At 38.3% G+C, this 26,042-nt stretch overlaps 4 protein-coding genes across 4 annotated transcripts in view; 3 read left to right on the top strand and 1 right to left on the bottom strand.

Annotated features, from left to right (window-relative positions):
- The first annotated feature begins 1,598 nt into the window (after positions 1-1,598).
- On the top strand, positions 1,599-5,553 carry bxdc2 (brix domain containing 2). Its single transcript, XM_053340401.1, has 10 exons — positions 1,599-1,752; positions 2,724-2,835; positions 2,954-2,997; positions 3,081-3,151; positions 3,244-3,293; positions 3,388-3,461; positions 4,168-4,218; positions 4,468-4,569; positions 4,721-4,849; positions 5,038-5,553. The coding sequence occupies exons 1-10, from the start codon at positions 1,603-1,605 to the stop codon at positions 5,278-5,280; spliced, it is 1,026 nt and encodes a 341-aa protein (XP_053196376.1). The 5' UTR covers positions 1,599-1,602; the 3' UTR covers positions 5,281-5,553.
- A 908-nt stretch (positions 5,554-6,461) lies between these two features.
- On the bottom strand, positions 6,462-9,749 carry rad1 (RAD1 homolog (S. pombe)). Its single transcript, XM_053339486.1, has 7 exons — positions 9,694-9,749; positions 9,025-9,226; positions 8,666-8,774; positions 8,308-8,465; positions 8,047-8,147; positions 7,573-7,671; positions 6,462-6,648 (listed from the first exon to the last, which is right to left on the bottom strand). Exons 2-7 carry the CDS (start codon positions 9,217-9,219, stop codon positions 6,462-6,464), a joined length of 849 nt encoding a protein of 282 aa, XP_053195461.1. The 5' UTR covers positions 9,220-9,226; positions 9,694-9,749.
- A 209-nt stretch (positions 9,750-9,958) lies between these two features.
- On the top strand, positions 9,959-12,091 carry LOC128380546 (UPF0729 protein C18orf32 homolog). The gene is made up of 3 exons (XM_053340403.1): positions 9,959-10,087; positions 11,310-11,526; positions 11,721-12,091. The coding sequence occupies exons 2-3, from the start codon at positions 11,347-11,349 to the stop codon at positions 11,784-11,786; spliced, it is 246 nt and encodes an 81-aa protein (XP_053196378.1). The 5' UTR covers positions 9,959-10,087; positions 11,310-11,346; the 3' UTR covers positions 11,787-12,091.
- Positions 12,092-13,145: 1,054 nt separating this feature from the next.
- dym (dymeclin) overlaps positions 13,146-26,042 on the top strand; it is a 51,277-nt gene continuing 38,380 nt past the window's right edge. The window contains exons 1-8 of the mRNA XM_053340397.1: positions 13,146-13,337; positions 14,621-14,827; positions 16,522-16,574; positions 16,825-16,918; positions 17,973-18,109; positions 19,058-19,130; positions 21,447-21,572; positions 23,640-23,779. Of these exons, the coding sequence (XP_053196372.1) occupies positions 14,688-14,827; positions 16,522-16,574; positions 16,825-16,918; positions 17,973-18,109; positions 19,058-19,130; positions 21,447-21,572; positions 23,640-23,779 (763 nt within the window). The 5' untranslated portion in view covers positions 13,146-13,337; positions 14,621-14,687. The remainder of the gene's footprint in view (positions 13,338-14,620; positions 14,828-16,521; positions 16,575-16,824; positions 16,919-17,972; positions 18,110-19,057; positions 19,131-21,446; positions 21,573-23,639; positions 23,780-26,042) is intronic.

Genomic DNA, 26,042 nt, shown 5'->3' with positions numbered 1-26,042 from the left:
TCCCACATACTTACCCAGAGAAACTTTCGCCCTTCAACAGATAAATGTCCAACTGAAGAGAAAAACACATTTTTGAGTGGAAAGGGACTCTAAATAGCTGCACTCTCTGTTCTTATGATATTTAAAACCTTCTACACATGAAGTTGTTTCATTGGACTCAGTTCACATTTGTCACCTATGAACATTGTATTACATGCTTTAAACTTACATTTCAGGCAATTCGTTGTCACTCTGTATTTTGGTTCTCTGTGTATGCTCCTTTATTTCACACAATCTATTTCCAGTCCGTCAAAGCAGTGATGATAAATTAACCATTATCCTGTGGTGATTTGTCAGAGCAGTGTTATAGTGAAATGGGCATGTTATTCTAAAGATAAATAAAAGTATTTTTAAATTATTTTATTCCTGGTTACTCTGAACTAGAAAGACAGGCTACATTATAACTCAAAGTTGAATCATATAACTAATTATTAATCAAAGTTGAGTTACCACACCTGCTAGTCAATCATACAACTGATAAAGAGAGCCCTCCTCCCGTTCACCAAAGGCAGACCATGCTAGGTAGTTTGCAACAGAGTGTGAGGGTCGACACAATTACATTGTATGAGATTATTTGTTTGAAATGTGAAGGATCCAGGGAATGAAATTGACTAGTTTGCAGTTTGACACCACATTGTGTTAGTGTGACTGATTATTGAATAATATTCAGTATTAGTATTTCCTGGTTATAGTTTTATTGTTGAGTTTGTGTTTAAAATGTTTATGATTTTGTCAGCTGCGGCAATGTCATATTAGTTTGGCCTATTTCTGTGTTCCCGTATGTTTTAGAAATGATGCCTAACACCAGCAGTAGTACTGGTAGCTGTAGTTACTAGAGGGAACCAGCAGAGGGAGTGTACAGTTGTTTACTGCCATTCATTATCCCACAATGCCCTCTAGTGATGACAAAGGAGACTTGCAGCTTCCACAGGCCACCTCATCATTAAACTATTGAGGACATCCAGGACAATTAAGGACACCGAATTATTCAAACATTCACGTGATGGGTATTTTATAAGATGATTACAGTAGTATTGCAGAGTTGAAGCAGCTCAGGCGCACGTTCAGCCACAGACTCATCCAGCCATGTGCCTCAAAGTGCTTTCAGAGGCTCTTTCATACCATCAGTCATCAGACTGTACACCACAGCTCCCACTCCCACAAAAAAGACTGATGCTGTCTTTACTATGTTAATCCCAGAAACATTGCACACATGTATATAATTTCAGGAAGTCATGCATGTTGCAAATTCATTTATTGCAGATGTATCTACACAGATATTGTTTACTGTACATAGTATTTTATTTTATCTTATCTTATTTTATTTTATTCTATTCATCACTTACACCCTTACACTGATACTCCCCATTATTAGTATACTCCCCTAATAATAATAATAATAACAATAATAATAATTATTATTATTATGTAATTTGGTAGGGGGGTACACTTTAAACAACATTACTGAAGTACCTCCTCCGCACCAATATGGGGCTCTCCTCCAGTTTCAGCCGCACATGTGTTACTAGAGATTTGTGTCGGCGTCAAGAAAAAAAAAACAACATGCCGGCACACAAGAGAAAACGTGGAGGACAGGGTCCTGCTGCAAAAAATGCTAAAAAAGTCAAATTTGTAGCAGATGCAGGCGAGCCACCGGTTCAAACTAAACCGGAGAAAGAAAATGAAATCACAATCCCAGCACCAGTGTCTCAGGTAAGAGCTCCGGCTTGTTCATTGTTAGTGAAGTTGTTAGCCTCTTAGCTTTAGCTTTAAGCAGGGGGGTAGTGTCTTATAAGTTGTTTATTTTAACATTGAAATTGTTGTCAAGCATGTTTCTGTAAAACACCAAGGATTAAATATAATATGTAACCTAAAGAAAGAGCCTTTAAATTACAATTTAAACTTAAAGCTGCTCAGAAGAGATGTTTTAGGTTCTCCAGCATGTCCACCATGCATCATGTTCACTCACACATCAGGGCCAAGATACATTTGATTTGCCCGGTGTAGTTAAAGGACGTGTTCACAATATTTTAAGTCTGCCACCCCCAAAATTAACATTGAATTAGATGTTTCATGCTGTAATCATTCATCGTGTTCATACTGGTCAAAATCCACAGTCTGTCTTCTGTGCAACAGTCTATTTAAAAGTTGATCTGAAGCAAATATGAAGCTTCAGCCGTCCAAATGAGTCCAATCAAGTAGATATCTTTCAGCGTTACAATCTTTTTAGTGCAAAAGTTCCTGCTTTTGTTTTGCTATTTTCCACTGCAGGTCATCAGGGAAACACTGTCTGAGGAAATACAGAGGGAATTTAATGTTAAAAAGACTGAAAATGTGGCAGATATCCACTTGATATGGCTAACTCAGATTGTTGAAGCCTCATAAGCTTCAGATAAACTTTTTAAATACAGTTCTGCTCAAAATTACTGTGGACTTTGGCCCCCATCACATTGGAAGTGGATCTTTTAATAGCTTGTATAAATAGGAGGAATTATGACAGTGATAAAAACCTCTTTCAGTGTCCATATGGAAATCTGACTTTTGTTTTAAGACAAAATTGAAAAATTGAGTACCTATCCTTTAAATTACAACAGCAGATGCCACCTGGATAAATGGTGCAGTGTTTTCAGCACCACAATAACAAAGTTAGTTTGTTCTGATGATGAATATTATCTCTTGAACAGGGCAAATGGACCAACAAGGAAAGGGTTCTCATTTTCTCCTCGAGAGGCATCAACTTCAGAACAAGACACTTGATGCAAGACCTGAGGACTTTGATGCCTCATGCAAAAGCAGGTTAGTGTTATGTGATGTTCATACAACTATCTGCACTGATCCATATCAGATTATGTATTCAGATGTCACTATTGTCTATTTCACTGTCATAATATCAAGAACATTTTCTGCCTGATAGATACAAAAATGGACCGAAAGGACAAGCTCTTTGTTGTAAATGAGGTGAGTATGTTATTTTAAATGTGGATAAACTCTTAATACACTAACACACTCCAGCAGAGCTAACGATCAACATTGTTTTACAGGTGTGTGAAATCAAAAACTGCAACAAATGCCTCTTCTTTGAGGCCAAGAAGAAGCAGGACCTCTATATGTGGTGAGTATTTGGGATCTTTATTACATTCTCTAAACATCGTCGGCTCAGTATGACAAAGTTAAAGTCAATTTGTTAATGTTCTTGTCTTCCAGGATTTCAAACAGCCCTCATGGACCTTCTGCAAAATTCTTGGTTCAGAACAGTGAGTTACTCATCTCTTATAGTCCTGAAGTGGAGCAAGACCACATTTATCATATGCTACAAAAACTGATTTACATTTTGACCGATCTCCACAGTTCACACGCTAGCTGAACTCAAGATGACAGGAAACTGCCTCAAAGGATCCAGACCGCTGCTGTCATTTGACCCCGTGAGTAGCACCTGCTGGAATTTTGGGGATTTTTTTTTAGTCAGGATTTGTTTTCAGGGATTGTGAGACAGTCACGAAATTAGCCAAGTTACAAAAACATCCACACTTGTAACACTCGTAACACTCGGACATGATTTCCATTTCTGATCCTATAGTCGCCAGCTACTTTGAAACAGTATACTACAATTTGCAATCACATATATTAACAACTGATTAATCAATGAAAGAAAGAATTTGTGAAAACTAGGGATGTCCAATATTATCTGCCGATATTTACTTAAAAATGTAATGTCGGGAAGTATTGGTGTCAGGTTTTTATAACCGATGCTTGTTCTGAAGGCTTCAGAAACGGGGCTTATGTCTGTGGTTTGGAACTATGTCCAAGTATGCACTTTTTTCCATAACTGAAGTTACATAACTTATTTTGCACAGACAGTGTTTACATTTGGAAAGCCATGTTGCATTTATGTATGCATCCAGTGGGGCATCACAATAAAATTAGGCATAATGTTTTTATTCCACAACAGGACATATGTTGTTACCTAACAGTTTTGGTGTAAAAAGCCTACATATATCGGGATTGGAAATTAAGAGTTGGACAATATCGGAATATCTGCTATTGGCAGAAAAGCCAATATCGAGCATCCCTAGTGAAAACCCAAACAGAAGCTTAATGTTTCATGTCACTCTTTGTTTCCTCCCTCAGAAATTTGACAAGGAGCCCCACTATGCCTTACTGAAGGAGCTGTTCACCCAGGTCTGTAGAGCTGATCAATGATATTAAACTGGGATGTTGAACAATGTGTTAGTTGCTGCTGTTATTTAAAGACAGGAATGTCAGATTATATTACTAAAATTGAGTTTACTTGATGTAATATGACTTGGATTGTCAATATTGATCATTAACTAGATCCATCTGTGGATCTATGTATTTTATTTTGAAGTTGACAGAGTTGTATATTTTATTTTATTTTAAGGAAGTACTCATGAAGTTTTTCTGTTCCAGACATTTTCTACTCCACGCTACCACCCCAAGAGTCAACCTTTTGTGGACCACGTCATAACATTCACCATCGCAGACAACAGGATATGGTTCAGAAACTACCAGGTAATATTTCCTGACCTGTTGTACACAGTACTCGGCTTACTTTAGCATTTTTAGATATATTCAATATAAAAATCTTCTGTCATGGAGCTTCTTAAACTTCATGTTTTGTTTTTTTTGTAATATGGCCTCAATTTCTCTTCACCACATTCAGATCATCGAGGAGGATGCCTCTCTAGTGGAGATCGGACCTCGATTTGTTCTCAACCTCATCAAGGTCTTTCAGGGGAGCTTTGGAGGGCCTACGCTCTATGATAACCCAGACTTCCAGTCTCCTAACATGGTAATAACCCTTTTTTTAGCCAGTTGTAATGGCAACAATTACTTCACTCAAGTTCAATATAGCGATAGTGTTGGGTTTCATACTCAGGTGGAGTGTCTGTGTGTATATTGAGCACACTTGCTACAAAATCATACTTGATCTTCTATTGTCTAATTGTGTTGCTCGTCTGTCTCTTAACACACCTGCAGCACCGGCGAGAGATACGACTAGCAGCGGCAGCCAGAGTGCGTGAAAAGCAGATGGTGAAGGAGATGCAGAAGATGAAGAGGACTGAAGCAAAGGAGGATTTAGCCAGAGACGTGACCGCCGACGTCTTCGTAACACCAGCTGAGGAGAAGCCTGTTCACATCGAGACAGAACCACCGGTGCCAAAAATGGTGAAGAAGAATAAACACAAAGCTTTCAAAAGACAAAGGATGGCACGCAGGTAACTGGATGGACTGGATCAAACAGAGTGAATGCACCACTGCAGTCAAGTCTGAGCTTCAATATTTGCCTGCAACATGTCAGCATTTACACGTTTTGAAAATATTTAACAGAGAAAATCCTTTACTTGCAAATGTGGTGTGTTAAGTGTCACACACGATAATACTTATTTTGCTGGTTGACTCATGAATATTGTAACTGGTAATCAAAGTCTGAGATTGTAAAAGATCACAAACAATATTTTTTCCTTTTTGATAAAAGCAAATATTCCATTTAAAAAAAAACCCACTTGTTTATTGAGTTTGAATGTGACTGTAGTTGTTTTTCTATGTCATGGAAATAAAACCAACCAACTTTCAGTATCATCTGATGTGTTCTTACAACAAATGGTGTGATGTGAAGGAAATATTACAGTCTAATGGCATCATAAATGTGCAGAGCTGCTGAAGCATCTTAAGCTTTGGAGATGATGTAGAAACACTATATATCATCTCATAGAACCAGCTCACTGCATGCATCTAAAAAGGGCTCCAGAAACACTGAGTGGATGAAATATAACATTGCCCTCAAAATGATCAAAGGTAACAGTCTTAACAAGTTGTAAGGATAATAGACTCTTGTCCAGCTCTGCTCATCCCTGCATACACAGAATCTGTCATAACACCCTAATAAGTAAGGGGTCTACCATTGGATTGTAGATAATGTGGACCGTAAGGCACAAATAGGGTGGTGCTTTAAAATGAAAACACTCCTGGAGGGCAGATTTGTTCTGATGTAGGAAGAAAACTATTCACACAGACAGGAGAAGTCCACATGTAGAGTGTCTTGTGTGTCAGAAGAGCTGAGACTCCAGTGCAACTGAAACAATTCAGTAACTGCAACCATATTTATAAAAGTAGATACAAACTCTAAATGGCCTGACTAATAAACAAATGTACATAAGACCATGTAGGTGATGTCATCTTGCTATGAGCCCAGTGCCAAAGTGCTACTTAAATATGACCAAATGAACAACCAGCTGATTTTTTCCATAGAAATGCAACTTTGCCCATTTGTCCAGAATCCATTATGCCCACTTCAGTTCATTTTTCTCCAGTGTGCACCCCACAGTCTGTTCTGCTTCTTTGGGCATTCTTCAGCTAATTCCAAGTGACTGACCACCAATAATGTGTATATTGGAGTGTAATCATTCCTCCTCCTCCTCCTCCATTTCCTCATCGGGGCAACAATAATATTCTACAAAGCAGATTTGTCCATCATCGTTCCTGACCAGGTACTGCAGAGAGAGGAATCCTCTGCTGTCTGTCCTCACAGAAACTTTACAGGACAAAGCCAAAGCCTTGGTGGACGGCTTCAGTAAGGACATCTTATACCTGGTACAGTGAACAGAGAAGACAGCAAAGAATGAGAGAGAGAAGAAACAAGAATATTCCTCCTTTTATAGTATAAGAGATAATAGAGTTGACAATACAGGATAACAACATGTATACATGGATATTAATAAAGGTTAATAAAGCCACCCCAAAAAGCACAGGTGTTCATAATACCAATCAATATGCTGTCACATCAATATGCTGTCACAAGTTCCCAAGCCCTGCTATTGTGCATGCTGTCTCACTGGTGTGGCCTACTGAGATGTTTAAATGGAACAAAACAATAATGAATGTTATTAATTACACTAATGCTTTTCCTGCTATGACAAAATCAAAATAGCAGCTGTGGAAAAAGGCCTATTACATAACTATTTAAAGTATAAAGATATATTAATTAAAATGTTATCAGTTATCATCAGTATGTCAACTTTAAAAAAAAAACAGGTCAGTCCATCACCACTTTTACAATTCAATGTAAGACAACTACATGAAATCCAAATGGGACCATGCAAAGCGTTTCACACAGTCTCACACAGGCTGATGAGACTTCTGCACTGTTTACGTAGAGCGATGATGACACTTACAATCCAATCTGTATGCCCACACAGTACTGAAGAGAGATCTAATCAGACTGATTAGGTGAGAGCACATTTGGGATTGAACCTGTCTGTTGCCCATCCATTATCCTAATCCCATAAGGATTCTTGAAGTAGGTTTCCACTTCTTGATCTCAATCCTGTAAATGTTCCAATATTCCACTATACGGTTTAAGATTTGCTCAGGAGGATTAAACAGTTTTATAAAAGGTCCTATCTGTCATCATGTATTTCTCTACTGCTCCACTACCTGTGTATAGAGTTTATTTGTCTACAGTCTTAACAATACACTGTGCCGTTTGTGTGCTGTAACAAGTGTGTTTACTACCTGTGGGTTTGTGTCTTGGTGCAACGGAAAAGCTCCATCATGTCTGAGTCTTTGGGATAATCATAATGCGCATTTCCAGAGTTCCCAAATGTGGATAACCTCAAGATAAGAAAAAAAAAATCAAAGAACAAGTTAGTTGAATTCAGTCAGCACTCAGCATTATAAAAAAAAGCTAAAGAAACCTTTTGCATGTTTTACTCCTTAAAAGATTGGACGGTCTCATTCATGACAATAAGCTAAATGTCCCCAAGAAGTTATACTGAAATAATTGAAGTAGCACTATATGAGCCTCACAAAGGAAAGATCATTGGGAACACCAAAAACAATAATAGTTTCAATAGTAGCAATCATGTACACGGACAACTACTCTTGAACTATTTCCTTGATTTAAAACGGCTTTTGTTTTCTGACACCAGTTAGATGAGAGCATAATAATTGATGTGAACTAAATATTAAATAGTGTTAACAACACACCGAAAGTACGGCTGGCTAGGGGACATGGTGATCTGCAGCACCTCGCTGGTCATGTCCAGTTCAGAAAAGGCCTCCTTCAGACTCTCCGAGAGCAGGATCGCCTTTGAAAGGAACCAAAGATACAGTGAGTAATCAATAGAAATCATGAGAAAAGCCATATTTTTGTTCATGAGCTGATGTATTATTTGATTCTGTCATGCTTCCAAATGAATGTAGTAGTATAGTATATATCTGTCATTATCTTAAATACATAAAGTTCACCTTGTTTGTGACGTTGGTGCTACAGAAGTCAAAGTCAATTGGCTCTTCTGGTTCTTCTGTGTTGATCTTACAAACAGTCACCACGCCACCCTCCTCCAGGAACAGAGTCAGAGGGTAACCATACCCCCTGTAGCACATCCGCAAGGCTGTTGATACTCCTGCAACATCACATAAGCAGGATAATCAAAAATGAACTACACTCATACTCCAAAATGTGATGGGTAATAAAATGAACTACAGATTTAGAAGATTTATATTTAGTAAAACTGCATGGAAACAGAATAAAATCTAGTTTAAGTAACACTTCTTGCATACACTGAGCCTTAGCTGCCTCTAATTTGGTTTCTGGCTCTTTTACCTGGTACTGTGGTTCCTCCAAAGATATTGAGGCAGTCTAGGAGAACAGTGAGGTTGACCTGAAAACCCACCAAGTCCTCCTTGATGGTGAACTCTTGGAAGATCTCAGCCTGGAATAAAAATGTAAAAAAAAGACAGGACAGGTTATTTCAAGTATCTATCAATCAATCAATCAATCAAACTTATAGAATAATAAATTAAAAACATCAAAACAAGTACAATAAAATTCAATAAAAAGACTATAAACAATTATCAATCAAAATAATCATCACTGCAAGGGAGCAAAACAAGAGCATACAAGTGGATCACCTCATCTGTTTTTACTCCAATTTAAAAAACAAGAAACATTTATTAACACACCTGGATAAAAGCATTGGCTTGAAGACATTTGGAGTCCTCCACAGTGACTTTTAGACCATTTGGTGTAGCGGTGAAAATGGCATGGTCCTTGAAGGTGATAGCTTTCAGGATGTTGGACAGATTACGGGCATTATCCAAACTTGCCACTAAGGCGTACTGTTCATCGTCAGGCTGAGACTGGGTCGATAGAGGCATTGTAGCACTTGAATGAAAAACACATTGAGGATTTAAGGAAGGTAAACAACTGTATAGCATTAAAATAGCAGCCAAGTTCAATGTAGAAAATGTTAAGATAGATAGATAGATAGATATAGGGCTGGGCGATATATAGATAAAATCAGAGAAATGCAGGTATCCAGTAGCTCATACAAACACATACATAAATAAATAAGAACATATATACAAAAACCTTGAAGTTAAAAATGAAGGTAAGAGCAGATTAAAAAGCAACTTAAACACTCAGTAAAAAAAAAAAAAGAGTTGACATGAAACTGTTGTCATTTAGCTCTCTGTTAAGCTAACGCAGGCTATTGTATCACACCAAGAGATTAAACAACGTAGCTAATTACAGCTCGTTTCAGTGCAGTAAACCGTACTATCTAATATCCAGGGTGAATAAACTTTTAAATAATTACCGATGATAAATGTGAAGAGGTGTCAGACACTTACAAAGTTGAAATTCAGAAATCCATACGGTAGTATTTTGAAGTAAGGCGCCGCGGTGTGCAGTCTTTTTTTCCTAGGATTGCAACGTCATGACCCGCCATATCCTGTCTCTGATTGGCTTACCCTCATATTATCACGCTAATTCTAACCAATCCGAGCAACGGAAGCAATGAGAAGCAGCCAATCAAAAGGCAGAGCAGGGCGGGCTATGACCTCGCCGTCCTAGGAAAGGAAATAGTCTCCGTGTATCAACTTCCGCTTCTCCTTAGGAAGTTGGTTTTGCGCATGTCACGTTAGCTCTTCTTCTAGATATTTCGTCCAAAACATACTCACGAGGTTTATCCTGTGAACCTTGACAACGCGATTACACTGGTGTTTTTGATCCAGAGACACACAGGTGAGAACATTAGTCAGTTTAATGTCGTTTAGCCTGTACGTTAGTTACAGTACGTACCTGTTTACGTTCAGCACCGAGCCTTAGCAGGAAGCTAGCCTTAGCTTATAGTCAGTCTGGTGACGATGTCCGTAAAGACAACAAGATAATAGTCCTTTAACTCTTAAAAGAAACCCCTCCAGGAATATACTTCAGTTGCGATAAAGTCCTGTAGGAATTATGTAGGACAAACACCAATTAGCCTGTGACAAACCTCACTGATCATTAACAGGTGTATGTAGAGGCAGGAATTCATGGTAATGCAAGTGACATCCTTAAACCTCTTCTTTCGGCACAAACGAGTCCACAACCCAAAGAGCAAGTGTGCCTGTATTTTTTTGCTTTTTTATTTTAGTTTTTTATGTTTTAATTTAGTTTTTATTATGGAAGGTCTAAAGAAATGGTAAAACAGAATTGGAGAACTTGGACATTTTTTTTCTGAATTTATGTCAAATAATTCAATTATCAATATAGTAGCTGATTCATCTATTCTGGTGATTGACCAACTGATTAATTGACTAATCCTTGCAACTCTGCAATGATGTAACATTATTCAGTGATTGCTTAACTCTGCTATTACTGTTGCTGTTCTGTCATCTTTGGCACAGCTGTGAACATCACAGAAATATTGATTCAGAGACTGTTGTTAGATCCAAAATTATAATTTGAGAAACAGCATGTAAGTCATTTAAAATTGGCATAAATTCCAAACACATCAACTATTTAGTTTGCATATTTATTTACATGCTTATCTTCTTTCCATTAAAGTCTAACATTCAGGGATGCACCTCAGTCATGAAACATTTGTGTGCACATATTTCAGCAACCATCTAGTTAAAAACCTCTTTAGCACCACTGCAGAAACAACAGCAGGCACAATTCAACTATAGAGTAAAATCTCAGCAACCACGTAGTAATGCCCCTCAAAGCATTTTGCAAAATTCAGGCAAGAGTTCAGGTTTTCTTGGGCAGCATCACTGTTATTGTCTTTTGAAAACAATATTCTGTTAACTACTTTGCTATTTCAGGAGGCCTTATGGACAGATGTGTTGGGGCTCACCCAAAAATTTTTTTTGTCCTATAAAACTAAAACATATAACTTGTATGACTACCTTAATGTGGAACGCTACCTTACCCCTGTTGTAAATGAGATGATGACAACGAGTGTCCCCTTTCTGTGCTACAGGTTCTTCATTTTGGACGGTCTTTTCTGAGCTGCAGTCATGGTGTGCATTCCTTGTATTGTGATTCCTGTCCTGTTGTGGGTCTACAAGAGGTTCCTGGAGCCTATCCTCTATCCTTTCATCTCACCCATCATGAATACATTCTGGACCAAAAAAGCGGTGCAGGAGACTGGCACTAGTGACCAAAAAGTTAGTGAAAACTGTAATGGGACATCCAAGGTAAGATCATGAATAATGACCAAGTTATTATAATAATAATGTTGTTTTGATGATGAGTGTTTTCAATTTACTACAATTTGCTTAAATTAATGATTCAAACCAAATTGTAAGTGAAGTCTTCGGAGATCTTTATGATTGTATGTTGTTGATTATGACAGGATGTCTTATTATTTTTACGTATTCATGTCTTTCAGCCTGAAAGCAATGGTGAGGCCACTGCCAATGGATCTACGATAGCAGCTGATAAGAAGACAGACTAACACTTCTACATTATTATAATGCATCTACAACAGTGTAAATATTTCTTGATATAATATAGAAATTATAAATTAAGTTATCAGTCTTCTTCAAATGGTCTTCACAAAATTCCATATTGTGTGTTTAACTTGTTTTTAATTATTTCATTTATATTACAGTAACTTTAAGAAATTAGTTATTATATTTTCATTGTTAATCATGACTTGATACAAGACTTTAATCTATTGCATAGTCAAATTCAATGGGATAGTTTTTCTAAGTCAGACCTGCTGTTTAATCAATGAATAAAATAAATTCTTCACATGAAAAAATTGCTCATTTATTGCTTCCTTAATAAGTGCTGCTTATGATACAACTAGTCTGATCCCTTCACAGTGTCGCGTCATTAAGTCATTCTGTATTTCATTATATTTTAAACCTTGTGAAAGTGATAGAAATATCACATACATGCAGAATGGGTTTGACATTGATGATTAAAACATTATGATGTTTCAACAAGGCAGAACAAGCAGACAAGAAGAAAATGTTACTGTGGCTGCAGATATGAAAATGTTGATTATTACAAAGGGGGTTACATGTGAACTTTTTATGTAAAAAATGTTACGCTGTATGTTGAATAATATAAATTTTGTTGCCTTGCATGTTTTTGATGTGCGCAATACCATTTGCAGTGTCCCAAGTCTGCCAATTAAATCAATCCACAGTGCTGCTGAAAGCTAAAAGACCTGTCTGAGAACATGCTATTGAATATTGCACATTTTTTTTATATTTTGTAAATAAATCATGATGTGGGCTAGTTGGGAACACACTTGGGCTTAAATGCTGTGCCAGTACCAATTGAGCCCATGTAAGACTTAAAATGTATTTTTCTATTCTAACATCTGCATAAACTGATGAATTCATTTTCAAATGAGAGATACATCTTGCTTTATAAGAATTGAAAAACACCTGATCTTAGATTTTTTGTGGGCTTGATGGGTACATTAATAACAATAGTACATTTAATTTATACAGCACTTTACATTTGCAAGGCAAAACTCAAATTGCTACAAGACAAAACAAAACATAAACTAATTAAAAGACAAAAAATCTATTAAAAACAAATGTTTTAAGTCCTTGTTTAAGTAATTGAAATAGTTCCATTACTTATTACACTTTAATTAGAGTAATAAGTAATCTGCAACCTATTACATTTCCAAAGTAACGTTCCCATCCCTGCTTATAATAACTAGATAAGTAGATAGAAAATCTGAATGTAGATCAGGCACCTCTTCTACTGGTCCTATTTCTATCTGCAACGTCACGTACGTAAGTCAAACCCCCGTGTGTCGTCATTACGCAAGGGGTGGCGACGTGGAAAACATGGAGGAAAGGAGTATGTAGAGTAAACTTAACTGTCTCAATTTCCACGCCGTTTCAAGCAATTGTATTTGTTATTTACACCCGGTAAACAAATTGAACAACATCATTAATTAATTTAAATACATAATAGTCGTTTCTGGACGGTCGTGGGAGCTGAGAGCCACGGAAGCTGCGAGAAGCATTTATGACAGGTAAGCTAAGCGGTCAGCTGATTGCAAACAAGCAGTGAACATCAGCTGCTTTCTGGACTGTAATTAATAACTATTGATGAACTGGACATACCCGTGAGTCTGTAATTTATGTATATTTGATTTCATACTGTTTAGTTTGTGTCAGTATATCATGGTGAAAGTGATAATGGCTGCCGAGGCGCCTGCACTTGAAACAGGATGAGCTACCTGACGTCCTGTAAGCTAAGTTGAATCAAAACTGCAGTGATAAAAAGAAAGGATACATCTACAGAGGCATGAAATAGCAAACAGGATGTGGAGACTCAATTTAGCTTTAGCATGATCACTATAGTCCGACAACATGAGCAGAAGAGCAGGTAGCATTTTTTTGGTGGCATGCACATCCTTATCTTTGCTCAATGTTGTGTCTTTCAATGTTTCATTATAAATAAATGAGAGGCACAAGGTGTGGTAAGGCTATAGTGTCCTGATCCTCACCTGTTTAAACTTGGCTCTGCTGGCTATACCTGTATGTATGCCGAAGGTGTGTCATTTCAAGAAAGCACGTCCTGGTTCGCAGCTTGTCATCCTTAAACGTGGCCTTTTGACATGGTTTAACTAAACATTGAAGAGGAAGGATCCAATTTGCTTACATGCGTTGCTCAAATCGTGTGCTTCGATGCATGCATGGCTTCTTATGCAGTTTATCAGCTTCCACTCCAGCCCTATTTTTGGAGAAAAAACTAAACTGACCTACTTAAATTAAAATAGTTGTAGCTCCTGAACCAGAGTGATTATATAATTATAAATAAGGTCTTACATGAGGCCAGAAAGATGTGAACGTTTCAGAAACCCTCAATATAATGCAGAAAGCCATTGAAGTCTAAAAATTGAAATATTTTGTCCCCCTAAAAAAAAAAAAAGTGTAGATAAATGCCTGAGGCCTTGTCGATTGCACTATATTTGCCTTAAATTTGAACAAGATGGATACATAGATAGTAAGAAGTCTTTCTCACGCAAAGGAAGATTAAAATGTCACAAATGAAATAAATGGAGCTCTGATACAGTGAGCAAGTACTCCTTGTATCTAGATTACAAATATAATTTCATTATTATCATATTACAATTTAGGAAATACGTTTGAGCATTAGCGCAGACAGAAATGTAAATGCTCTGTTAAATGCAAGCTGTTTTCTAGCCTCGTAATAAAGTTATGAATGCAGGTTTATAAGCATCTGTCAAGCATTAGTAGGTTTTTTTTGGTGGTGATGGCAACAAAGTTTAAAGCTTTTCCTCTGCTCCAGGATTTGGCATATGCCCGGTGAAAAAGCAATAAGGAGCGGTGTGTCTGGCTGAGTGTAGCCAGTAGAGATGGGAGCCAACACCAGCCAGGTCAGTGACCTGTCTGAGAACCCCAGCCTCAAGGCCCTGGTGGGCACTGAGTCCATATCGGAGAATGACCCTTTCTGGAACCAGCTCATCTCCTTCACCTTCATCAGCCCAACCAGCAGGTAAGAATATTAACAATAAGTTTAATATATATATATATAGCGCCTTTCACAAACCCAAGGACACTTAAGGACGTAAGCAAACAAACACACACGGAAATGTTTTATTTGACAGAACGTTACAGCTTTTTTCTCTCAAATTTCTCCAACATCCACCACCCTCCCTCCTGTATTGAGGACAAGGAACTACAGTGAAATGAGGGTCAAGCTATGAGGAAATAGCATTTAGTGGAGTCACAATAATTCATTTTTGACATGGTTGATTTCATAATGCAAGTCATTTCCTGGTTGCAGCTTTTTCTAAATTCTTCTAAAAAAACAGTCCTCTTTTCTTTAGCACCATCTCAATTCCCCCAAGTTTCTACTCCTCAGTTATAGTGCGCTATACCAACAGACCTTGTGACACTCAACCTTTCGATGGGTATGTTCTTTACGATTCCCAGCCAGGATCTATCATTAAACTTAGGACAGGATGTTTGCAGAGCTCACTTGAGTAATGATTCAACAGGGTTATTGTCATGTTTGGCTGAGAATGGATGGACTAGTTAGCATTTAGCTCCTTTGTAAATCATGTTGAGAAGTAAAGGCACTGCATTCATTCTTGAAGGTGGACTGTAACAGATGTTATAAATTGATATTGTTGATTTAAAAATAAAAAAAACCTCATAAAATCTAGGATTCAGCTAATCTAATTGTGCAGACATATGTTTTTGTGATAGAAAACTAAATTCAGCCAAAACATCACAGTAGTTTCTAGTTTTAAATAAAAAAAATATGCTTCTGCACTTCTCAGTTGCAGTAAGACTGTGAAAATGTGGAAATGCAGAAGACATATGATCTGCATAGAGAGCATACAGTACCAGTGAAACATCTGGACAAGCCTGAAGGGGAATCATGCCCAATTAGCACGTGAGAAGGACACACGAGTGGAAATCAGAAAACATCTTACAGTGACCCAGCTGCTCTTCTCAGTTCTGGCTCGTTGAAATTGATTTTTAAAAGAAGGGTGTTTTTTTTTTTCTTTGCTTGTGATCACGGTAACGCCCAGAGGACACACTGATCCTTTACCATAAAAATGAATGGCACTCCCCTCTGTAGCATACTGTACATAAGCACGACATGACATGATTTCTGTCCACCAGAAAAGGAACATGTTACATACGGAACTCTAATGGAGATTCACAGTTGCATTAGTTAGTATAAACCATGAATTCCTCCATGTGATCTAAGGAACGATTAGTTGATCAGTTGATTAGTCGACCAACAGAAAAGTAATCACCAACTGTTTTGATAATGGATGTTTCATTTTTAGGTAATTTCAAATTAAAATGCCAAAATCTCTGGTTCCAGCTACATAAATGTGAATAGTTTATGTTTTATTTAGGTTGCTATGGAAATAAACTAAATATCTTTGGGTTGTGGACTGTTGACAAGATATTTCAGGTTGCATCTTGGGCTTTGGGAAACAGTGATCGACATTTTTCACCTTTTCTTGCCATTTTAGAGGCCTGTATATCACTTTTTTCCCCCTGTCCCTGTAAATCTGTGAAAATTGCAACAATTACTTCAATGTTATTACTGTGTAATTATGCAGTGTTTTTCTAGCATGACAACAGAGGGCTCAGATCTATTTTCTCATGCTTATCTTTCAAGTATCCTCTCCTTTTTTTTCTCTTCCCTGTTTTCCTTGTTAACAGTGGAGACTCTAAGTTGCTGGAAGAGGCCGTCATCCCCCTGGCAAAGATCCTCAGTATGTTTTCTCTGTTATATTACTTACTTACATACTCTATATATATGTTGATTTTACTGAGAAATACCTTTTTATTTTAGTAAGCACAATTAATATCAGTGTTTCTGGGGTTTAAGTATAAAAATACACTTTGTTTTTTTAATACTGTTTTTTGAATACCAAACTGTCATTTCAGGAATGCAGTAGATTATGTAATGCTGTTGATAAGTTCTCTCATACTCTTTTTTTTTTTTTTTTTTTTTTTTACCAGTTGAAAACAATCCCAGAACAGGGAACTTTGGCGCCCTTGTAAGAATTTTCCTGGGAAGAACCAAAGAGCTGAAAATCTCCACAGAATGCCAAGAGTGAGTATGGGAACCTCAGAGGAGGGATAAGAATGAACCCAGATGACTGTGTCAGTAATGATACACCCTGTTCATGTCAGCGTATCCACTGAGTGGGAGAGCAGGCCAGCTATTGTTTAATCGCATGCAATCAGGGAATCCCTTTGTTTTTAAAGTAGAGAAACACTGAAATGGTTGCAATTTCACATGAGAAAACTGCTGAGGTATAACCATCAACACATGTGGCATTATTCTCCACTCACTGCCAAGAGACATTTCTACAGAGATTGACCAGGCATCAGTCATCGATTAAGAACTCTTCATTCTGTGAGCTTGGAGTTATTGCGCCCGTCTTTTTTTCTTCTTAAATTTCTTAACAGGTTTTGTCCTATAACCAAATCCACATGTTCTTGGAGTAACATAATTCACATGTGTAAAATGTCAAATTGTGGGAATGATTTAACACCTCGTAGTTGTTTAGTGGTTGTGAAACATTGTGGCTAGCACTAAATGGTTCCAATCACTTCTTATTTTCCTCTACATTTCTTTCTCACCAATTTCATCCCAAGTTTTGTCTCTGTCAGAGGCGTATCGTGTACACAAAAGCCGTTGAAGCCATGAAATGTTGGTTTACTGTCATTATTTGACCCTCATTCAAACTAATACACTCCACTGGTTTGGCACAGTAAGCGGCTAGCACAAAGTGATAACATGACGCTTTATTAGTTGCTGTCAGGAAATGAACGTCACACACTGGCGCCTTTTACTGGAGGTAAGAGCAACAAAACACTCTTGGAGCAGTTAGTGTTTCACTTACAGTAGGCCAAATACACCAGGGCTTTAGTCCCAGACACTTCAGGTTGAATTACTTAACTATGCTAGGCAACCCTAGGATGAATATGTGTATCTATTTGCATTTAAAGCAACATGTTACTGAAGTATATTCACTGTAAATGTAGGACATAAATCAAAGGCACATATCAAACTCAAGTATCTAGCACAATGCTGCTTCACTGCATTTATTCCAGTCACGTATTTTACCTTGACATGTCTTTGCTTTGTTTCTCTTCCACAGTCAGCTGTTTATCTGGCAGGCCCACAATGCATTGTTCATGATTCGCTGCCTGCTCAAGGTGTTCATCAGGGAGATGAGTGAAGAAGAGCTGCACTTACAGTTCTCCTACCAGGAGAGGGCACCAGGCTCCTGTGGAGGTGAGCCCTATCACAGTTTCATTTGGGAATTGAAGGTGTGTCACAAAGACTGAAATGGGGCCACAAAATTATAATAAAGAGATCAGCTTCACAAGATTTAACATCTGTGTCGTCAAACCCGAAAATGAAAGTGTTTCATGTCAGTTTAGAGTGTTTTTAATTCATTCGAGTAAAACATCGACTGAAAAATCTTTAATCTGAGCAACTTCCTTGAAAGTGTTTGGCTCCCAGTGGACACATAAGGTGTGAGTTAATACAGTTTAGTCACTGGGGCCGGATGCGTAACACTTCCTTTCCGACCAAAAGAGAGATAAGAAATTGAGTTTTTAATTGAGCACAAATACCCCTGGCTACTGACCTGGATCAGCTGTCTCTGAGAAACTCAGTTAATAAAAATCAGAATCTGTGTTCCCTGACTGCACATCATTTTTGGCCTCAAACATAAGCCCTGCCTCTACTAAATACTGAGGATCTCCACTCTGCAAATGTGTACCGTAGTGATGATGACCTTGATAAATCTAAATTACATTACTAATTACTTTTTAAAATTGTGGACACTTGAAGAGAAATGTAGGAATACCATCAAAGGGACAGTCGGGAGAAATGCACATTTTTCTTGTTCTGCTGCGGCTGTTTCTCGGTCTTCTTCCTTTTTATTGTGCACGTCTACACTCATAAACTGGGACATTTTCACTTCCTACAGACCTTCAGGATTTGGTTTTACATTTGCTTTGTTGGATGATTGTTTTCAAAAACCTTCAATCTCTAATTTCTTTTGAAAGTGGTAAAAGGAAGATCTCACTCAGTCACATTCTGCACAGTGAGCATGAAATAGGGATGATAGGTGGGATAGAGAGAGGGATTGTGGGAGTTGGAGGGAGCAGACAAGCTGCAATATATTTATTTTATAATAATGTTCTATAATAACATCCTCAACCCTCCATGTAGAAACAGGCCGTGAGGACCTCCTTGAGGAGCTGTTGTCCAACCTTGTTCACTTGATCGTTGAAGTGCCCCTGCTGTAAGTATCTCCCTGCTGTTTGCCTATGTATGAGTGTGTACTGTGTGTGTGTGTGTGTGTGTGTGTGTGTCTGTGTGTGTGTGTGTGTGTGTGTGTAGAGCTGAGTTAAAACATCCCACCATATCTTCCACTACGCTAAAAAGGTCAGACATGCTCAACTAATTCAGATACGGCACTGTAAAAAGACATTTTACACGACCAGGTTGTTCACAATGCCCCCACACATCGATTTAATAATGTCAAAGTGGTATTTGCTCAAGATCGCTTGTCTTGACATTATATTATCAGCGTAATAATCACATGGAAAAATCAGTCTCTTGTGCAGTTTCTCAGTCCAGGCGTCCTTTTAGTTTGAGCTCCTTGTTTTTATTAATTTCCCTTCATTGTTAATCTGTTGAGGATGTTAGTCATTGAGTTAATGAAAAGCAGTTTGCGAAACTTTTCTCTTTGCGTGCTCTGTTTGCTCATTCACCCCTCGATACGCTAACCGAAAGGGAATGAAATCCATTACGGGACACGCTTAGGCTCGGATGTCTGTATGTTTTGCTTCCAGAGTCCGCAGCCATATAGGAAGAAGGGGAGAAATGGTTTGAAAGTTGAGTAGGATTAGCAAGAGTGGTGCCAATAAGCATTAGAGCAGCCAATGTAATGGTTGAAAAATGGGTATCAGCCTTTACTCCCAGTGGGTGGTGTGCACGCCAGCACACTCTGCTTTAATGAGTGAATGTTTCCATGTGTTTACTTATCAATGGCAGAATTATCTTCCGCCTGCCACTCAGTCTGTCACACAGAGACTAACAATGATATGGTAAGTACGTATAAGCAGAGAAAATCTCCCTGCAGTCCTACATTATACACAAGAGTCATAATAAGTTTGCATAAGTGTCTGATAAATGACGCAGCATCTTTCTTTTTCTCTTCTCTTTCACTCTTTTCCTCTTGTCTGCCATGTTATTCTTGACATCCTTCTCTCTCTCTCTCTCTCTCTCTCTCTCTCTCTCTCTCTCTCTCTCTCTCTCTCTCTCTCTCTCTCTCTCTCTCGCTCTCTCTCTCTCTCTTGCTCTCTCTCTCTCTCTCTCTCTCTCTCTCTCTCTCTCTCTCTCTCTCTCTCGCTTTCTCTCTCTCTCCCCCCTCTGTGTGTCCGGACATCAAACCCTGGCTCTTGTATAAATGCATTCAGTATTCCAACATTATTCATTGTTCCAGGCTTCAAGACTCTCCCTGTTTTTCTTCCCTTCACCACTTTGTGGCTCTCGGCCCATTTCCTCTGTACGTGCTCCTGGTTTGGATGGGAATCTCACCATTCTTTTGGTGTATTTCCCCCAAATCCTTAACAGACCTCTGCACTTTGATTGTACCCTTAATTTTTTACAAGTAACATAGATATCAGTAGTTTTGTTAGTTTTTTTTTTTTACTATTTTTCCAGGTGGGCGATTGATGCATATTGATAGTTCCTTTTTTTGTTTTTCCACACATAATGTTTCATACTGTTTCTCTAATCAATTGTTTAGAATCTGTAAATTAGATTAAGTATCGTTGATTTAGACTAAACTATATAATTTAAGCCTATTGTCAGTGTATAGTGTCCTTCTTTTGTACTTTTACTTTGTAAACTTTTAAGTAACTGGAAAAAGATTTCAACATGTGGTTAAGTTACTGATTTTTAACCATTTGTTTTCCATTTATAGCCTCTGTGTGTTTAGCTGCATCTTTGTCACTGGTCATTTTTTCCACTCACAGATGAAGCCATGATCAAACGTGCTTAATTTTCCGTCACTTGATTTCATCTATCTATTAATCACTAATGAAGTCATTATGAAGCAAAATGCCAAAGACTCACAAATGTGTATATGATTTTATAGACCAAGAAAGTAATGATCAAATTAAGCAATAATAACATTTATTGTTGACGAGCTAGGTGGGAAATTTAGGTGCATTTTGTCACACACTGCCGGGTGATAATCTTTCATTGTGAGATATAATTGGCAGACTGAGTATGTGAACGTGAAAGGAAAACACTAATGACCCACGTCTGAAGTCGGGTCACTTCATTGAAATCTGTGTGCGTACGTGTGTATGTGTCAGGAAGCAGGTACGAGATTAGTAAACATGCTTTAGTGGAAGGATACTTTCCTCTAAGGAGTCACATTGTTGTTTGTACCTCCTTTAGAATGAGAAAGGCAATGTAAACAACAAGATTAATCTGCTTCCTCAAATGTAAAGTGATCATCCATATACTTCTAGGAGATTTTTTGATACAAAATATGAACATTTCTAACATAAAACTCTGCTTCCATCTCTCTCTGTCCCTGTAGAGATATCACTTATAGCATCCTGTTTGAAGCGGTGACCACGCTGCTGGTATTCTTCTCCTATCAGCTGTTCCACAAAGACATCCTGCGAGATGGATTAATCTACCAACACATCATGAAGGGACGATGGTGAGGACTCAGTAATTGTAACCACTATAACTATGTGGCTCAACCAAATCATTAACTCCGACCTTAAACCCTAAAACCAAGTTTGTGTAAAGATAGAAACACGATTGGTAAACAAACACATGAATCATTTTTGAAAATCTCGACTGATGTACTCTAACTTCTCTCAGTAAATTGGTCGTCGACAGTCTGTTGACGACTTTTTTGAACGTAGGCCCAGATCAGTTTGGACCGGCTAATCCAACCTACTGTTCCTCTATCTGGGCTCTAAGCCTGTCTCTGTACTTCCAGACGATCTCATCATGCTCCAAACAGCATCTTCATGTGTCATTCAAAAAAGAAATAAGTCTAATCAACCAAGACCTTTGTCTCCACTGTGACCTTTTTAGTCTGTGATTCAGTGAGAAAGTAAACAAGGTAATCTGTTTCATTAAATCACAATAATATCCAAGTAACTCACTAAATTTAAAAGTAAAACCAACCATGTGATGTTGACTGGTACTTTGAAATCGGGGTTATTATAGTTAACGAAAACTAAGACTAAAACTAAAACGAGCAATGAAAAAATAATTTAGTTATTTGAAATTAAAATTAAAACTACAATTTAAAAAAAAAAAAAAAAGAAGAAAACTAAATAAAAATTACAATGAACAATGTAAAACTAAACTGAATTGCAGGTAAATTCAGCTTTGTTTTCGTTGTCCCCTGTCCTGCCGCAGCCGCTATGCTGCTACCCCGGGCTAGGGGCGGCTGTGGGCAGGAGGTAGAGCGGTCGTCCTCCAATTGGAAGATTGGTGGTTCGATTCCCGGCTCCTCCAGTCCACATGTCGATGTGTCCTTGGGCAAGACACTTAACCCCAAATTGCTCCCGTTGCTGTGCCAACGGTGTGTGAATGTGAATGAATGGTTAGATCCCTCTGATGAGCAGGTTGGCACCCTGCGTGGTAGCTCCTGCCATCAGTGTATGAATGTGTGTGAAAGGGTGAATGACATACGATGTAAAGCGCTTTGAGTGGTCGCACAGACTAGAAAGGCGCTATATAAGTACAGTCCATTTACCATCCATTTACCATTTACCCTAACCCCTCCAGAGGGGGGCAGCATAGCGGATATCATCTGCTGCATACTGCAAGGAGAAGGTGCTTAGCGGGCATTTTATGATTTGCTAGAAATGGCTAAAGTTGCAGGACGAAAACGCCACAGCCCAATATGGGACTACTTGGAGTACGACCTACTGATAGATAAGAGTAAAGTTTAGTGATGAGGACTGATGGGAACATTTGTGGGATGCAACTAAAATGGAAACTTTGTGGTTAAAGAATGAAATTAAAAAGGACACCATATTTGGTGTCACACATTCTTTCATCCTTTTCAGCTTCTACAAGTCAAGGCTTTCTCTTAATACCTGAAAACTAAATAAAAACTAAACTGAAACTAGTCAATTCCTCAAAATAAAAACTACACAAAAACTACTAAATTACGTGTTGAACTAACTAAAACTAAACTGAAATAAAAAAGCAAATTAAAGAAAAATTCAAAACTATAATAACCTTGGTTTGAACCCAGTTTTTCTGTAGGTCAGTATTATTTTGAATATTGATAAACTTAAATAAGTTCTGCACCACTGAGTCTTGTAGTGCAGTTTAGATGGGTGTACTGGACTGAGGATGAAAGTAATTTTCTTTTAGGGCTCTCACAGTGTTGGAGCCAAACGAGAGCACTCTCGATTAATTGCCACTGAGCTGAAGAAAGGCTTCCAAGTAGCTGATGTAGGCAAAACAGATTAGAGGGCTATCTAAAATGTTTTTGCCATTTAGACTGTCAAGAAAGCAAAACTGTGTCAAATTACCAAGATGGTGATATTGGATATTGTGCAAGCAACCAATTACATGTATGTCACTGAGAGAGAGATTATATGAAAAAGAAAGAGTAACTGACACCTGACATGAACGCGGACTGAGAACAGGATGTCAGTCTGACCTGTGATGTTTCAAGTGGAGTCAAATTTAAAAATACATGTCCTACACTTTTTAACTCTATTTGTCTCTTTTCTCTCTCTCTGTTCCCCAGTTTGTGTTTAACCAGTCGACTGGTGAAGACCCTTCTCTACAACTTCATCAGACAGGAGAAATGTCCACCTCCAGCAACCCACATCTTTGAGCCAAAAGCTGAGGGCGGCCTGCTATATGGCCTGGCATCCGGGGTGGCAAGTATGTTTACGCACACACACACACATACACACACACACACACACACACACACACACACACACACACACACACACACACAATCAGAAAATCAGGACAGATCTCTAGTGATTTGTGTTTATTATTTAAATTGAGAGCCTATAGCCTAGTTCAGCTTTGACATAGACCCAGTTCCTCATTGCAATGAATGATTATTATGGACATTTTTGGTGCATTTACCTTTATTTTTATATAACATGGCTTAGAAACTGTAATTAAGTATCGTATCCCCTAGGATGACTACTTTAGGGCGGGGGTTAGGGCGCTGTCCAAAACTTGGGAGAGACTCAGCAGCCAGACATTTCTGTGTTCAGGGGAAGCTGAGATTGACACTAAAATGACAATAGCTGGTGCACCTTAAAGGTCAGTCCAACTAAGTGAGCCTGGTCAGGTTAGGCGTAGTCTCGTGATACTAAACAATGGGTGATCACCTATCAAAGTCTACAGGGTAGTTGCCTGAGCCGCGCCTCTTACATTTTGTCAAGGACACACCTTACTGGAAATGATGCACTGGAAATGATGCTCTCCTCTCATGCTCCACCGTAGTGAACTGCATGTCACCATCCCAATAAGAAGGGCCACCCTAAAGACTCTGCATAGGTTGTGCATTGCAGGTTTTTAAAAAACTCTTGAATTGCTTCCACCCAGTTTTAACAACAACACCTGTGGGATTGTCCTCAGTCTCTATGACCAAAGCTAACCCATTGTCGCTAACTTTGGGGGTAACCCCTTCCAGCAGTTGGGAAAGCAACAGACCGGCTACGCACTGAGAGTATTTGTTCCTTTTCTTTGTTTTATGTGATTAGAAATGGAATACATTTGGGTTTGAGACTGCTGTGGGACAAAATAAGTAACTTGATTACATCACCTTTTTCTTTAAGAAAATATCTATGGGATTTTTTTCTACTATTCAGCACATTTCATAGATTGAAAGAGTTATTGAAAGTATTGATTGTTTTCAGCACACACACTCAATATGTTGCTTTTTTTAAAACTTGATGTTGTTGTTTTGCTGTCCCCTTATTACATTTCCATCAGGGTAAAAATGTTGTCAAATAATAGGACTGATGGTCATATTACAAGAGAGAGAATAAAATGAGCCCAAGGAGCCAGAAATATGATTAAACAGTGAAATCAAAGTACAAGTCGTGCTGACAGCCATGGCAACGTAAATGAAAGTGATGAGTCAAAAATGAACAGAGCATGTGTGTATTAGGCTAGTAGTGTCGCTCTGTGTTTGTCTGTTGAATGGATGTTTGTTTGAGTGTGAGAATAGGACTGCACCCATGGGTTTCCCCCACAGATAAATGCTCTTTGTCGGTTGTTGGTGGCAGATTCCTATCAGTGAGCCATCAGCATGCACCCAGCCTGTCTGTCTGTGGCCAGTGATCGGCCCGATGAGTTATGGTGCCCTGTCCTGTTCCGTAATCCCCTAGAGCCTGTCTGTCTGCAGCCGCCTCCCTTATACACACACGCGCAGACCAACAGAGACACAAGCTCTCTTATGCCCAGAGCTCAGAAACAAAACACTTGTTTTCTTTCTCTGTCTCTCTGTCTCGTATGCACACAGTCGTCGCCCATTGACAGAGTACACAAACAAGTACGTTTTATTTTAATGTGGAAAAAGGGAGAACATATGAGTGTTGTTCTTCAGCACCATAAATATCAACTGAATTTCTTGGTCTTTGCCTCCATGAGCAAATATTCAGTTATTTAAAGGGGAATTTTACACATAGATGGTTAGTACGTGTCGTCAGTGGCTCTGGAGGAGTTTTGTTGAAGACTGAGGAAATAACCCAGATGGTGTCATGGCAAAATGTGTTATTCATAAGCCATTTACTAGACAGGTAAGGGCTTATAAATACATGTCAATGGTTATTGTCTGTTGGCAGCATTATGGGTAATGTAGGAGTTTGACCAATAACAAGGACAAGAAGTCAAAGATATCAGCCATCTTCTGCTTCAATTTTGACAATTCTTCTCCTAATCTGCGTCCTGTGAATCTCCTGACTTTACGAAACTGATATCCAAAATCGTTTGGGTGACAATTTAAAGGATCAATCCAGTGGTTTTGTATGCTTTCGTTAATAAATAGCTTACAAATCATCAGGCACCCTTTGGTTTCCATTGATTTTTTTGTGGCATGAATATAATTAGTAGGCCCCTGAAAAGCGGTTTTGTCTTTTGTTTGCATTATTGTTGCAAGGTTATGCGATGCAGACTTTTA

This window comes from Scomber japonicus, chromosome 19 (assembly GCF_027409825.1).
Source record: "Scomber japonicus isolate fScoJap1 chromosome 19, fScoJap1.pri, whole genome shotgun sequence".
Lineage (NCBI taxonomy): Eukaryota > Metazoa > Chordata > Actinopteri > Scombriformes > Scombridae > Scomber > Scomber japonicus.
This window is presented reverse-complemented; position numbering and strand designations above follow the sequence as displayed.

What these genes read in the sequence shown, in the direction of transcription:
- bxdc2 (XM_053340401.1), top strand. Translation starts at nt 1,603, where the DNA reads ATGCCGGCACACAAGAGAAAACGTGGAGGACAGGGTCCTGCTGCAAAA. An exon ending in AAAATTCTTGGTTCAGAACA is followed by an intron (nt 3,294 to 3,387) that starts GTGAGTTACTCA and finishes CGATCTCCACAG; the next exon opens with TTCACACGCTAGCTGAACTC. An exon ending in CGCTGCTGTCATTTGACCCC is followed by an intron (nt 3,462 to 4,167) that starts GTGAGTAGCACC and finishes TTCCTCCCTCAG; the next exon opens with AAATTTGACAAGGAGCCCCA.
- rad1 (XM_053339486.1), bottom strand. Translation starts at nt 9,219, where the DNA reads ATGCCTCTATCGACCCAGTCTCAGCCTGACGATGAACAGTACGCCTTA. An exon ending in GCACCAACGTCACAAACAAG is followed by an intron (nt 8,148 to 8,307) that starts GTGAACTTTATG and finishes TTCCTTTCAAAG; the next exon opens with GCGATCCTGCTCTCGGAGAG. An exon ending in ACCAAGACACAAACCCACAG is followed by an intron (nt 6,649 to 7,572) that starts GTAGTAAACACA and finishes TCACTGTACCAG; the next exon opens with GTATAAGATGTCCTTACTGA.
- LOC128380546 (XM_053340403.1), top strand. Translation starts at nt 11,347, where the DNA reads ATGGTGTGCATTCCTTGTATTGTGATTCCTGTCCTGTTGTGGGTCTAC. An exon ending in ACTGTAATGGGACATCCAAG is followed by an intron (nt 11,527 to 11,720) that starts GTAAGATCATGA and finishes CATGTCTTTCAG; the next exon opens with CCTGAAAGCAATGGTGAGGC.